Source organism: Morone saxatilis, unplaced genomic scaffold (assembly GCF_004916995.1).
Source record: "Morone saxatilis isolate NCDOM2014 unplaced genomic scaffold, NCSU_SB_2.0 Contig8, whole genome shotgun sequence".
Taxonomy (NCBI): domain Eukaryota; kingdom Metazoa; phylum Chordata; class Actinopteri; family Moronidae; genus Morone; species Morone saxatilis.
The window spans coordinates 23,912,404-23,924,598 of NW_023340257.1; the positions used below are offsets into that span (position 1 = coordinate 23,912,404).

Below are 12,195 nucleotides of genomic sequence, written 5' to 3' on the forward strand. Positions count from 1 at the left end.
GATGAGGTCGGAGCCTAGACGGCAAAATCTAAATATGCTATACTGCTGTAATAAACATTTCAAACGCGAGTTGTCCGACTGAAATATAGAGTAATAGAAAAATAAAAAAATAATTAAAAACTGGCAGAATATTTCCAATGATTAAGTTAGTTAGTTAGCAACAAACAGTCAATTTACATTACATTAAATTCTTTCAATTATCATTCTATAAATGCATTTAAATCCTTAAAATTGTCTTTGTAATAATCTCTCTAAAACCTACAATGTCTTGTTCCCCAAAAGAGCTTTTGTAGCTGCTGTGTGTGTAATGATCCCTCACAGTGCTGAGATGGGGCTCCTGGTGAATAATTGACTGATAACAGGGAAGGAAACACAGGCTCAGGAATTGGCACAGAAATTAAATCAATACTTCCTTTATTATTAGTGTTATAAAGATGGCAACAGTGTCACAGAGAACTAAAGCAGTGTATAAAGATTGCTCAGTCAAATAGTTAAAGACATGGACTGGATCTGTTTCTGTCACATCAGGGCTCGGTTCCTCCTTGGAGGTCGTCATGGAGACTTCAAGTTCATGCCCCCACCTGGCTATGCCCCGTGCTACGAGGCTCTGCTGCCTAGAGAGAGGATGCGCATTGAACCCATCAAGGAGTACAAGCACGACTTCAGCGGCGTGCGCAACCTGCTGGGTCCCACCCAGTCCCTCACCCACACCTCGTTCACCCCCTGCCCTGTGGACACTGTTCAGGTAAAAGCCCAAAAACTAAAATCTTAATTTGATTATGTCCTTAAAGTATCTACTATATTAGTTTATTTTTGTTTGCTGACTTTTCTTCGCTGTATAGATTGTGTTGCCACCCCACTTGGAGCGTATCCGAGAGAAGCTGGCAGAGAATATTCACGAGCTCTGGGCTGTCACCCGTATTGAGCAGGGCTGGACCTATGGGACTGTGAGTATGGAGTCAGCACTGCAATACAGAAGCAACAGTATAGGAGTATTGATTTGACAACCTCAGATTTTGATGATTTTGAGCTCTTGAGTAATGTGAGTAATATTTAAAAACCCTGTATGTTTTCATTTTACAGTCCAACACAGACTGTAGTTCACTATTTGATATAGGAGCCTCAGCCCAGTATGTGACTTGTGTTATGTCCTTAAATTCCACCAGAATGTGGAAAATTTTGATTGATTAATGTCTTCAGTTATAACAAACAGTATGAGAACAATGATACCTATTTCCAATATGTCTTGCAAAAAGCAGAGATTTATGTGTTATAAACACACCAAAACTCACCACTTTTTAGGCTAAAATAAATCTTGATGACAGAAGTGTGAATATAGTGTCTGTCAACCAGATGAATATAACACAGGGATAGGGTCTCTTGAGGAAAACAAAGAATAAATTAGTTGATGTTTTTGGCTCGTAAATAACCTCATGTCATCTTCCTTCACAGTTCAGGGATGACAACAAGAAACTTCATCCTTGTCTGGTAGACTTCCAGAGTCTCCCTGAACCAGAGAGAAACTACAACCTGCAGATGTCTGGCGAGACTCTCAAGTGAGTTTGTAATTGATGCAATGTCGAGGTTTTAGTTTGAGATTTAGAGATGTGAGGGTCAGAGGAGGAATTTTATAACCTTTAAAAACAGTTGTTGATTCATGTGTCCTTGATATCTCTCAGGACTCTCTTGGCACTGGGTTGCCACGTTGGTATGGGTGATGAGAAAGCAGAAGAGAATCTCAAGAAGATCAAGCTGCCCAAGACGTATGGAAACAAAGATAATGATGGCTATATAAAATAACTTTCTACATGATCTTTTATGTGTATCTAATTATGACATTGTCTGTCCTTTAGCTATGTGATGACCAATGGATACAAGCCTGCTCCCCTTGACCTCAACCATGTCAAACTGACACCAAACCAGAACCAGCTTGTAGAAAAACTGGCAGAAAATGGGCATAATGTTTGGGCAAGGGACCGGGTACGGCAAGGTTGGACCTACAGTATTGTACAGGTAACAATTTCCAATCTTACGTAGGACCATGGCAATTCATATAGGTATAATCCAAATGAGGCTTAGCCGTGCTGCCATTCGAATGTTTTAATAAATTAGTTTTTATTTATATTAATTTTAAGCTGCAGAAATAGTCACACCTTTTGTATATATTTTTAAATCAAAATGTATTTTGTTATTCTTCTCAGGACATCCTAAATAAGCGAAACCCTCGTCTGGTACCATACAACCTGCTGGACGAGAGAACTAAGAAAACGAACCGAGACAGTGTTAACAACGCTGTCCGCACCCTCATTGGCTATGGCTACAACATTGAGCCTCCAGATCAGGAGAGCAGTAAGTCGGCTTACTGTATGATAACATGCGTAGATGCAGACTGTCATGCAAATTATAAATTCTTTAAACTCACCCAGGACATCTCCAATATCTCCATCCCTCTTAATCTTATCTCTTATCTCTTCCCTCATTGCCTGCAGCTGGCCATGGCCTTGAGAACACTCGCGGGGACAAGGTACGAATCTTCAGGGCAGAGAAGTCTTATGCTGTCACCCAAGGGAAGTGGTACTTTGAGTTTGAGGCAGTAACAACGGGGGAGATGAGAGTGGGCTGGGCACGTCCTAATGTCCGTTCTGACACTGAACTGGGAGCAGATGAATTGGCCTACGTCTTTAATGGCAATAAGGTCAGTCCACATATATTTTGGTTCACCTTAGTTCAATCAGTGTCATGTTTAATCAAGTGTTTACGTGTTTATCAAGTGTCAAGTGATAATTAACTGTAAAATATTAACAGATTAGTTATGGATCCAGTCCAGTAAACCTACTCTTTACTTATTATTGATATTAAAGTTTGACGATACTTGGAGATGTAAGGTCCCTCAAATTGTTTGTGGGGCTTTAAAATAAACCAAACCTCAGTTTGGTAAGGACACCAAGTCTAAGTCTGAAATAGGCATAAAAACTCTAATTAGTCAGATAAGATAACCGCAGTACACTATAGTATATTTTTTCAATGGAAATTTTAAATTGTATTTTATAGATGATTTATTGATGTAACCCCTTCCAGGCTCAAAGATGGCATATTGGCAATGAACCCTTCGGTCGCCAGTGGCTGTCTAGTGATGTAGTTGGTTGTATGATTGATCTGACTGAGATGAACATCATGTTCACACTCAACGGAGAAATGTTGATCAGTGACTCAGGCTCGGAGATGGCTTTCAAAGACATTGAAATTGGGGAAGGTAAGAGTAAATGGTCATCACCTTATTTGATGAGCACTAGTTATTAGAAAATACTTTTACCAATAAATTTCCTGTGGTTGTATCCCTCAGGTTTCATCCCAGTGTGTGCGCTCGGCCTGTCTCAGGTTGGAAGGATTAATCTTGGTCAGAATGTCAGCAGCCTGCGCTACTTCGCCATCTGTGGCCTGCAGGAAGGATTTGAACCTTTTGCCATTAATATGAAGCGAGACATCACCATGTGGTTCAGTAAAAGTTTGCCCCAGTTTGAGCCTGCACCCGCCGATCATAATCATATTGAAGTAAATACTTACTGACAGTTTTAATGAAGCTAGGATTTGAAAACTAGATAAATTATTTATCTTTAAACATGTTGTCTCCAAGGTCTCCCGTGTGGATGGGACTGTGGACAGCGCCCCCTGTCTGAAGCTGACCCATAAGACCTTTGGGTCCCAGAATGCCAATACCGATATGCTGTTCCTCAGACTCAGCATGCCTGTCCAGTTCCATGAGACCTTCAAATTCCCAGCAGGCACTACCCCTCTCACTCGTGCCCTCACCATACCCGAGGAGGAGGTGGTAGTGATAGAGCCTGACTCAGAGTTTGAAGTTCTGAAAAAGTCTGCCAGCCGCAAGGAGCAGGAGGAGGACAAGAAGGAGGCATCTGTACCTAAGGAGATCTCTGTGGAAAATGAGAAGGACACAATGTCAGAAAAGGGAAAGAAAAAAGGGTAAGTGTGGCAGGTTGTGTCCTGGATGCATGGGTCCTCTGTCCAGGAACAGCAAGACTCAACTCAGCAATACACAGTTTTCTTCTTTTGCCTCTTTGTTTTTTTTATCTTTGTTCTACATGAAAAAAGAAGTTCTAGTATTTGTGCTACATTTAGTTCACTAACGTTACATTGTGCAGTTTCAGTTAAGTTCTTCAAATATTGCCTCAGTATCATTTAGTAGTGAACAAAGTTGTCTGGAGCAGACTTAAGGTTTAAGTGTCCACTTCTTGAAAATAAACCACAATAATATGTTATCTTCTGTGCACTGCATTAGATTCTTTTCCAAGGCCAAGAAGGCTGCCATGACACCTCTTTCCTCTCCTCCTGCCCCTCCAACCGTGCCACGTTTGGTGGAAGACGTGGTCCCGGATGACAGAGATGACCCTGAGATCATCCTGAATACCACCACTGTGAGCTAAACACCCTGTGCTAATGCTAGATTTAGATGTCAGAAGTATCCCTCCAGTTTGTGCAAAGTCCATGGATCAGGCTGGCATGATATACTGAGACTGCCCAATTGGAGTTTACTGTATATTAGGTTGCAGCACTGCTTAAGTTATTATAGCATCTCCAGATAATCCAGTATTACTGCTCCTAGATGTCTCACTCAGATGTCCTCTTGTAACAGTCTTAAATTCTATTTCTATTTTCAGTATTACTATTCTGTGAGGATCTTTGCTGGGCAGGAGCCTTCTGGTGTGTGGATTGGCTGGGTCACTCCTGACTACCACCAGTATGATCCAACCTTTGACCTCTCCAAAGTGCGCAGTGTCACAGTTACTGTGGGAGATGACAGAGGCAACATACACGACAGGTTAGTCTTTCCCATATTTTAATGGTATTTTATATACAGGAGCAATGCTGATACTTCTACGTATTCATTACTTATTCAGTCTTGCTTTACAATGTAAGTAATGTGATTTAAGATAACTGTTTCATTCACACGTTGTGGAATTCGAAACAAACTGCTGTAAGAAATTACAGAAATTCAAAACATATGAAATGACAATAGGACCAAAAGGAGATGAGAAGGTTTTAGTAATTTATAGCAGCTGTGTTTTGTCACTAACCTGTCTTTTATAGCAAACTAATTGACTATCACTAGTAGTGTAGCAGTAAGAAAGATACCATCTTTTATATCCTGTGGTATCCTCCAAAGGGCAATACTTAGTCCCCTTTGTTTCCCCATTTATATTTATCCAAAAATATGTCTCTGTTACTGGAATAATGCACCATTTACTTACCTTTAAAGGTAAAAAAGGACACCAGGACATCAACTCCAACTTAATAAAAAAAAAAACGTAAGAGTTGGTTGTCTGTGCATGTGTTTTTTCCATTACCTTAATTGTCCCCTTTGCATTAGTACTGTCTCTCTGTGCGGTAAAACACTTTAGATCACCTCTGTGGTGTTTCAGCTGCCATATAAAAAAATTATGAGCTGAGTTGGGACAAGTTTTAACACAGCAGTGTTTTTGGTCTTCCTCTGCAGTATGAAGCATAGTAACTGTTACATGGTGTGGGGAGGGGACCTGGTCAGCAATCAGCAGACCCGCTTCAGCCAGGAGGACATGGTGGTTGGCTGCTTGGTCGACCTGGCAACAGGTCTCATGACCTTTACAGCCAACGGAAAGGAGATTAACACCTTCTACCAGGTAAGGAAAAGCTACACAGTATATGTCGCCCTTGTATTTGTAGCTCTGTTTTCAGGACTCACTTCAGATGAGTCTGGATGAGTTATGTTACACTGTGGAGCTGTAACACCAGAGGTGTTTTATTTCAGGTGGAGCCCAACACCAAGCTGTTCCCTGCTGTCTTCGTTCAACCCTCCAATCAGAACATGGTGCAACTAGAGTTGGGAAAACTCAAGGTCGGAAACTACTTTTGCTCACACACTACAGTATACTGAAAGTAATTGTTTCTTTTCTGACTCAACTTCTCAAATTACCTTGCTTAAAATATTCCTCATGCCCACGTCCTCTCATACACCTTTCAGATCGACATCATAGCGCAGGTCAAACTCACACTGGCGGTTTATGTAAATAAGCTAATGCTTGCCCAAGCCTTGACCCCGGCTCTCCTCATGAGGGACCATGCAGCTCTGTTGTGATAAAAAATGGATTTAATAGTATTCATTTTATACATTTAGAATGTGCACATGGACAGAAAGAGAGAATTATTTAATGGAAATATAATTATAACATCAGTAAAGTCTATGGAACTACACAGCTGACTGAAGTTTCTGCTAACCACAGATTAATCTGTTTCATAGAACGCATCGCATGCTTGTCTGCAGTATAAAACGTCTATCAGCCTCAGTCTTTTTTTTTATGTTAGACCATTGCTTTCTCTATTTTTATGTCTCATTTTTTCCCTTCTATGATTGTTTATACATCCTCCCCTCTTGTTTTTTCTCCCTCGCAGAACATTATGCCCATCTCGGCTGCCATGTTCCGCAGCGAGCGTATGAACCCGGTCCCCCAGTGCCCACCCAGGCTGGATGTTCAGATGCTGACCCCAGTTATCTGGAGTCGCATGCCCAATCACTTCCTCAACCCAGAGGTGGGAAGAGTGAGCGAGCGGCTGGGCTGGATGGTGGAGTGTACTGAACCTCTCATCATGATGGCTCTGCACATCCCAGAGGAGAACAGGTCAGACACAGAAACCCCAGCAGGCAGCCTGCTAGTTAGTAATTGGGTCCCAGCATTCCTACAGTGCATTGCAAGTCATTTAGTTTCAAAAATGTTTTATCCCAATAAGCAACCATTCTCTGTCTTGTGTTTTTCCTATGGAGCCCAGCAGGTATCAGGGGTAAAAGTCAAAATCCATTGCAATCACTACAACATAATGCATTTTTTTTGTATGAAAGTGTGATGTGGGGAGAAAACTTTTAATGGATTTTATTCTACTACTTCTACTTTTTAACTATTTTATTTAGTTTTCAGGATTATTGTAAATGCTCACCTGTGTTTCCCTATCAGTTTTGATCTTTGAGTCTGTGTTTGTTTCTCAGGTGTATTGACATCCTGGAGCTGTCGGAGCGCCAGGATCTGATGAAGTTCCACTACCACACACTCATGCTCTACTGCGCGGTGTGCGCACTTGGCAATAACCGAGTGGCTCATGCCCTGTGTAGCCATGTGGATGAATCCCAGCTTTTCTACGCCACTGAGAACACGTACCTACCTGGACCTCTCCGCAGTGGCTACTACGACCTGCTCATCAGCATTCACCTGGAGTCTGCCAAACGGGCACGCCTGGGCACCAACAGAGAGTTTATTGTCCCCATGACTCAAGAGACTCTCAGCATCAGACTCTATCCTGATGCCAAAAAGGCCCATTCTCTCCCTGGTGTTGGCCTCACTACCTGCTTACGGCCCAAGCTGCATTTCTCCTCCATTAACTTTGTCGGCACAGACCCTGACCTGTACACCCTTAGTCCTGTTTTCCCCTTGCAGGTAAGAGACAAGAATCAGGTTGAACTGGAAAAATGTAATGACATTTTCCTTATTTATATATATTTATTTTATCATTCCTTCTCAGGAACTGAAGACCAGGGCGATTAGCATGTTAACAGAGGCTGTGCTGGATGGTAGCCAGGCTATGCGGGATCCAGTAGGAGGCAGTGTGGAGTTCCACTTCGTCCCAATCCTGAAACTGATCAGTACACTGCTCATTATGGGCATCTTCAATGATGAAGACAGCAAGCACATCCTCAAGATGATCGATCCAAATGTTTTCAGTGGAAAGGAAGAGGAGGAGGAGAAAACTGAGGAGGGCGCAGCTGCTGAAGGCGAAAGTGAGGAAGCGAAGGAGGAGGATATGGAGGAGGCAGATGAGGCCGAGCTTGAGGACGAAGGGGTTGGTGATGAGGAAGAGGAGGAGCTGAAAAATTTAGAAAAAGGAGAGCATGAGGGGGAAGAAGCTGAACCTAAGGAGGAAGGAGTTGTGGAGGAGAAGGAGGAGGGAGGAGGAAAAGTGGATGGGGAGAAGGTGGAGGAGGAGAAGGAGGCGGAGGCAGTGGAGGCAGAAGTGAAAGAGGAGGAGGAGGGTCTGGAAGAGGGATTACTCCAGATGAAGCTACCAGAGTCTGTCAAACTACAGGTAATTTTGTTATTTAAACTCAGATGTTCATCTGTAGTCATCCGCAGAGTATTCCTATCCTTAAAATATCTGTTACATTTAATTATAAATCTTAAACTCTTATTCCTACCTCTCTCAGATGTGTACACTCCTTCAGTACTTCTGCGACTGCGAGCTGCGACACAGAGTGGAAGCCATTGTGGCCTATTCAGACCAGTTTGTCCATGACATTCAGGGCAACCAACGTGTTCGTTACAACCTGTTAATGAGAGCCTTCACAATGTCAGCTGCTGAGACTGCACGCAGGACCCGCGAGTTCCGTTCACCACCACAGGACCAGGTATTAATTATTATTCTTTAACAATAAAACCCTGTTTAATAGACCAAATATGTGTTATTGTGTTTAAATTTGAGTTGGATTTGGAAATGAAAAGAAGCATAACCATCAAAATATGCTGATGGTGTTGTCTTACCATGTTCCTCTTTTAGGTTCTTTTGCTGACTAACTTTAAACAATGTCCAGAGGACGAGGATTGTCCAGTGCCTGAGGAGGTGCGGGACACTCTGGGAGAGTTTCACAATGACCTCCTGCTTCACTGCGGTGAGAAATTCTTTAACAAGCCTGTGTATTTTATAGTCTGCCGGTGTGATTTATTTAAAATAATAAATAATAAAAAAATAAAAAATAAAAATAAATAATAGGTATTTTAGGCTCATAATGCTGTATTCCATTTTTACGCATGCAGGTATCCATATTGAGGAGGAGGCAGAGGAGGAAGAGGTGGATACCTCACTGGGGGGCAGACTCCTCAGTCTGATTGAGAAGGTCAAGAACTTGCGCAAGAAGGAGGAGGAGGAGAAGCCAGAGGTTGAGGAGGAACTAAAACCCAGTAAGAGTAACAGCCTTCACTTGTTAGAGATTTGAAGGACTTGATTAATTTGTCACTTCAGTCCAAAAATAGAGTAATTAGCCTTTAAATATGTATATATTATATATATTTATATAACAATCTAAGACATATTACACAACAGACATACTATATCTATCTGTGTCCACTTCACCAAGGCACCCTTCAGGAACTGATCTCCCACACCATGATCCACTGGGCCCAGGAGTCGTTCATTCAGAACCCTGAGCTGGTGCGTCTGATGTTCAGCCTGCTCCACAGGCAGTATGACGGCCTCGGCGAGCTGATCCGAGCACTGCCCAAAGCCTACGCCATCAATGCCGTATCTGTTCAGGACACCATGGACCTGCTTGAGTGTTTGGGACAGATACGTTCGCTGCTTATTGTCCAGATGGGCCCAGAAGAGGAGCGGCTCATGATCCAGAGCATCGGGTCAGTGTTGGGGCTGGTGAAATGCATTTTATAGGGATCTGAAGTTGTAGATTGGAGATGTGATATTGATTTAAATATTTTGATATATATATATTTCAAATTTATCCTGCCTTAAAATCCAATGTGTCATCAGAACTTAACTAATTCAAATTATGTGAGTAAAGAAATGTAACGTGAATGTTTTGTATTTTATTTCAGGAACATCATGAACAATAAGGTGTTCTACCAGCACCCCAATCTGATGAGAGCTCTTGGTATGCATGAGACTGTCATGGAGGTGATGGTCAATGTGTTGGGCGGAGGAGGAGATTCAAAGGTAACTCTGATGATTTTCAGTTTGTTTAGTTAATCAATATTTATCTTTTTCTATCTTTAGTTAATCTCACAGTCTAATTTAGGGGGCTTGTTGGACACTTGACTTCATTATTGTGTGTGAACAGTAAACACAATGTATCTTTTCACTTTTTCTCTCCAGGAGATACGATTCCCTCAAATGGTGACGAACTGCTGTCGCTTCCTGTGTTACTTCTGTCGTATCAGCCGACAGAACCAGCGCTCCATGTTTGACCATCTGAGTTACCTGCTACAGAACAGCGGCATCGGCTTGGGTCAGTGTCAGCTACCTTTCAGCCTTATTGCTGTACTTTACATAGGGCAACTTTTTTTTAAGTGGATATGAAGATAAGAATCTAAAATGTCCCGATCATCTGGTGTTAACTGTAAATTGGTGTGAAATTTTCACCTTACAGCACAAAACAAAACAATTTTTAATGCAGGAGACCCAGGAAGAAATCTGATAGGCTTTGGTTTAAACCTATTCCTTTTAAAATAGAATGACAAGGCTGTATCTTATGCAAAGAACAAACAAATACACACTCACTCTGTTTGTTGTACATTTGCAGGCATGCGTGGGTCCACACCTCTGGATGTGGCTGCGGCTTCCTGCATTGACAACAATGAGCTGGCCTTGGCTTTACAAGAGCAGGACCTGGAAATGGTTAGAGAAAAATAAAAAAAAATACAAGAAAAGATAAAACACATGAAAGGGTACAGTGGACTTGGTTATCTTACAATTTCTCTTGATGTTCCTAACACGCATGGTGATGTAGGTGGTGACATACTTGGCAGGCTGCGGGCTGCAGATGTGTCCCATGCTCCTTTCTAAGGGCTATCCCGACATCAACTGGAACCCCTGTGGAGGAGAGAGATATCTGGATTTCCTCCGCTTTGCTGTCTTTGTTAATGGTCAGCACCCTCATATAATACTTAAATTTGTTGTTTGAAGTTGTGAGAAACTGTCACTAATATCTGCTGCTCACAGGAGAGAGCGTGGAGGAGAATGCCAACGTTGTGGTACGTCTGCTCATCCGTCGTCCCGAGTGCTTTGGCCCAGCCCTGAGAGGAGAGGGCGGGAATGGTCTGCTGGCTGCAATGGAGGAGGCCATCAAGATCTCCGAGGATCCAGCAAGGGATGGACCCACTGTCAAAAAAGACAGACGCTTCATGTAAGTGATGGCACAGCAGCTATGATACTTGTGCATACAGGCCCATTCACCTTTCAGTTTGTATTTACATAACTGGATCAAGCTGCACTGTTTGACTCAACAAATAATCTATACAAATGAATTAATGGACATGGTTGTGTATTGTCTAGTTTGTTTTAAAGCTAAACACAAACAATTAAAGAAAGTTCTTTGTTGACTGGCAGGTTTGGTGGTGAGGAACAGCAGGAAGAGAACCGTGTACATCTGGGAAATGCCATCATGTCATTCTACTCAGCCCTCATTGATTTGTTGGGTCGCTGCGCCCCTGAGATGCATGTGAGTAGAATGGTTTTTACACCATTGATTTCTCTTAAGCCTCCAGGCACATTGACTCAGTATGTGGTTGATGAGCAGTGGTTAGTCTCTTACAGTATGTCTTAAATGTTTATATCTACAGCTGATCCAAGCAGGCAAGGGTGAGGCTCTAAGAATCAGGGCCATCCTGAGGTCTCTGGTGCCTATAGAGGACCTGGTGGGAGTCATCAGCTTGCCTGTGCAAATTCCTTCCTACGGCAAAGGTTAGATACTAATTTGGAATCACGTATGGACACAGTGTGTCAATGTACAATCTTTCTGCATATTTTGGCATCTTCCTATGCATGTTATTTCTTCTGTCGAAACCACAGATGGTCAGATTATTGAGCCTAAGATGTCAGCCAGTTTTGTGCCAGACCACAAGGCCTCCATGGTGCTGTTCCTTGATAGAGTGTACGGTATTGAGAACCAGGACTTCTTGCTTCATGTGCTGGAGGTTGGCTTCCTGCCCGACATGAGAGCTGCAGCCTCTCTGGACACGGTGAGTAGGAAAAGACACAGATGGCAAATAAAACAGCAAAATATATTTCACTTCTGTCAACTTCAGAAATCTGTATGTTGATTTTTCTGTCTCTGATTATAGGTGGCATTCAGTACGACTGAAATGGCCTTGGCGCTGAACCGCTACCTCTGTTCGGCTGTTCTGCCTCTGCTCACCAAGTGTGCCCCGTTGTTTGCTGGGACGGACCACCGGGCCATCATGATCGACTCCATGCTCCACACCATCTATCGTTTGTCCCGCGGACGAGCCCTTACCAAGGCTCAGAGGGATGTCATTGAGGAGTGCCTCATGTCGCTCTGCAAGTCAGTACTAACCCCAATCTCTGTATTTAGAAAAATGGAAATGATAATTGGGCATATTTAATTTATTTAACCAGGAAATCTCTTGAGAT

At 42.6% G+C, this 12,195-nt stretch overlaps 1 protein-coding gene across 4 annotated transcripts in view; it reads left to right on the top strand.

Moving 5' to 3' along the window:
* The window catches only part of ryr1b (ryanodine receptor 1b (skeletal)), a 74,137-nt gene that overhangs the window by 28,239 nt on the left and 33,703 nt on the right, over positions 1–12,195 (top strand). For all 4 annotated transcript variants that reach the window (XM_035680562.1, XM_035680563.1, XM_035680564.1 and 1 more), the window contains exons 20-49: positions 529–745; positions 843–947; positions 1,453–1,556; positions 1,680–1,763; positions 1,854–2,013; positions 2,202–2,349; positions 2,490–2,695; positions 3,079–3,253; positions 3,344–3,552; positions 3,635–3,981; positions 4,298–4,433; positions 4,677–4,837; positions 5,513–5,675; positions 5,804–5,890; positions 6,445–6,671; positions 7,034–7,478; positions 7,564–8,124; positions 8,243–8,443; positions 8,593–8,704; positions 8,850–8,993; positions 9,170–9,443; positions 9,642–9,759; positions 9,919–10,051; positions 10,346–10,440; positions 10,553–10,688; positions 10,765–10,948; positions 11,152–11,263; positions 11,385–11,505; positions 11,614–11,783; positions 11,886–12,106. In XM_035680562.1, the coding sequence (XP_035536455.1) occupies positions 529–745; positions 843–947; positions 1,453–1,556; positions 1,680–1,763; positions 1,854–2,013; positions 2,202–2,349; positions 2,490–2,695; positions 3,079–3,253; positions 3,344–3,552; positions 3,635–3,981; positions 4,298–4,433; positions 4,677–4,837; positions 5,513–5,675; positions 5,804–5,890; positions 6,445–6,671; positions 7,034–7,478; positions 7,564–8,124; positions 8,243–8,443; positions 8,593–8,704; positions 8,850–8,993; positions 9,170–9,443; positions 9,642–9,759; positions 9,919–10,051; positions 10,346–10,440; positions 10,553–10,688; positions 10,765–10,948; positions 11,152–11,263; positions 11,385–11,505; positions 11,614–11,783; positions 11,886–12,106 (5,556 nt within the window). The remainder of the gene's footprint in view (positions 1–528; positions 746–842; positions 948–1,452; positions 1,557–1,679; positions 1,764–1,853; positions 2,014–2,201; positions 2,350–2,489; positions 2,696–3,078; positions 3,254–3,343; positions 3,553–3,634; positions 3,982–4,297; positions 4,434–4,676; positions 4,838–5,512; positions 5,676–5,803; positions 5,891–6,444; positions 6,672–7,033; positions 7,479–7,563; positions 8,125–8,242; positions 8,444–8,592; positions 8,705–8,849; positions 8,994–9,169; positions 9,444–9,641; positions 9,760–9,918; positions 10,052–10,345; positions 10,441–10,552; positions 10,689–10,764; positions 10,949–11,151; positions 11,264–11,384; positions 11,506–11,613; positions 11,784–11,885; positions 12,107–12,195) is intronic.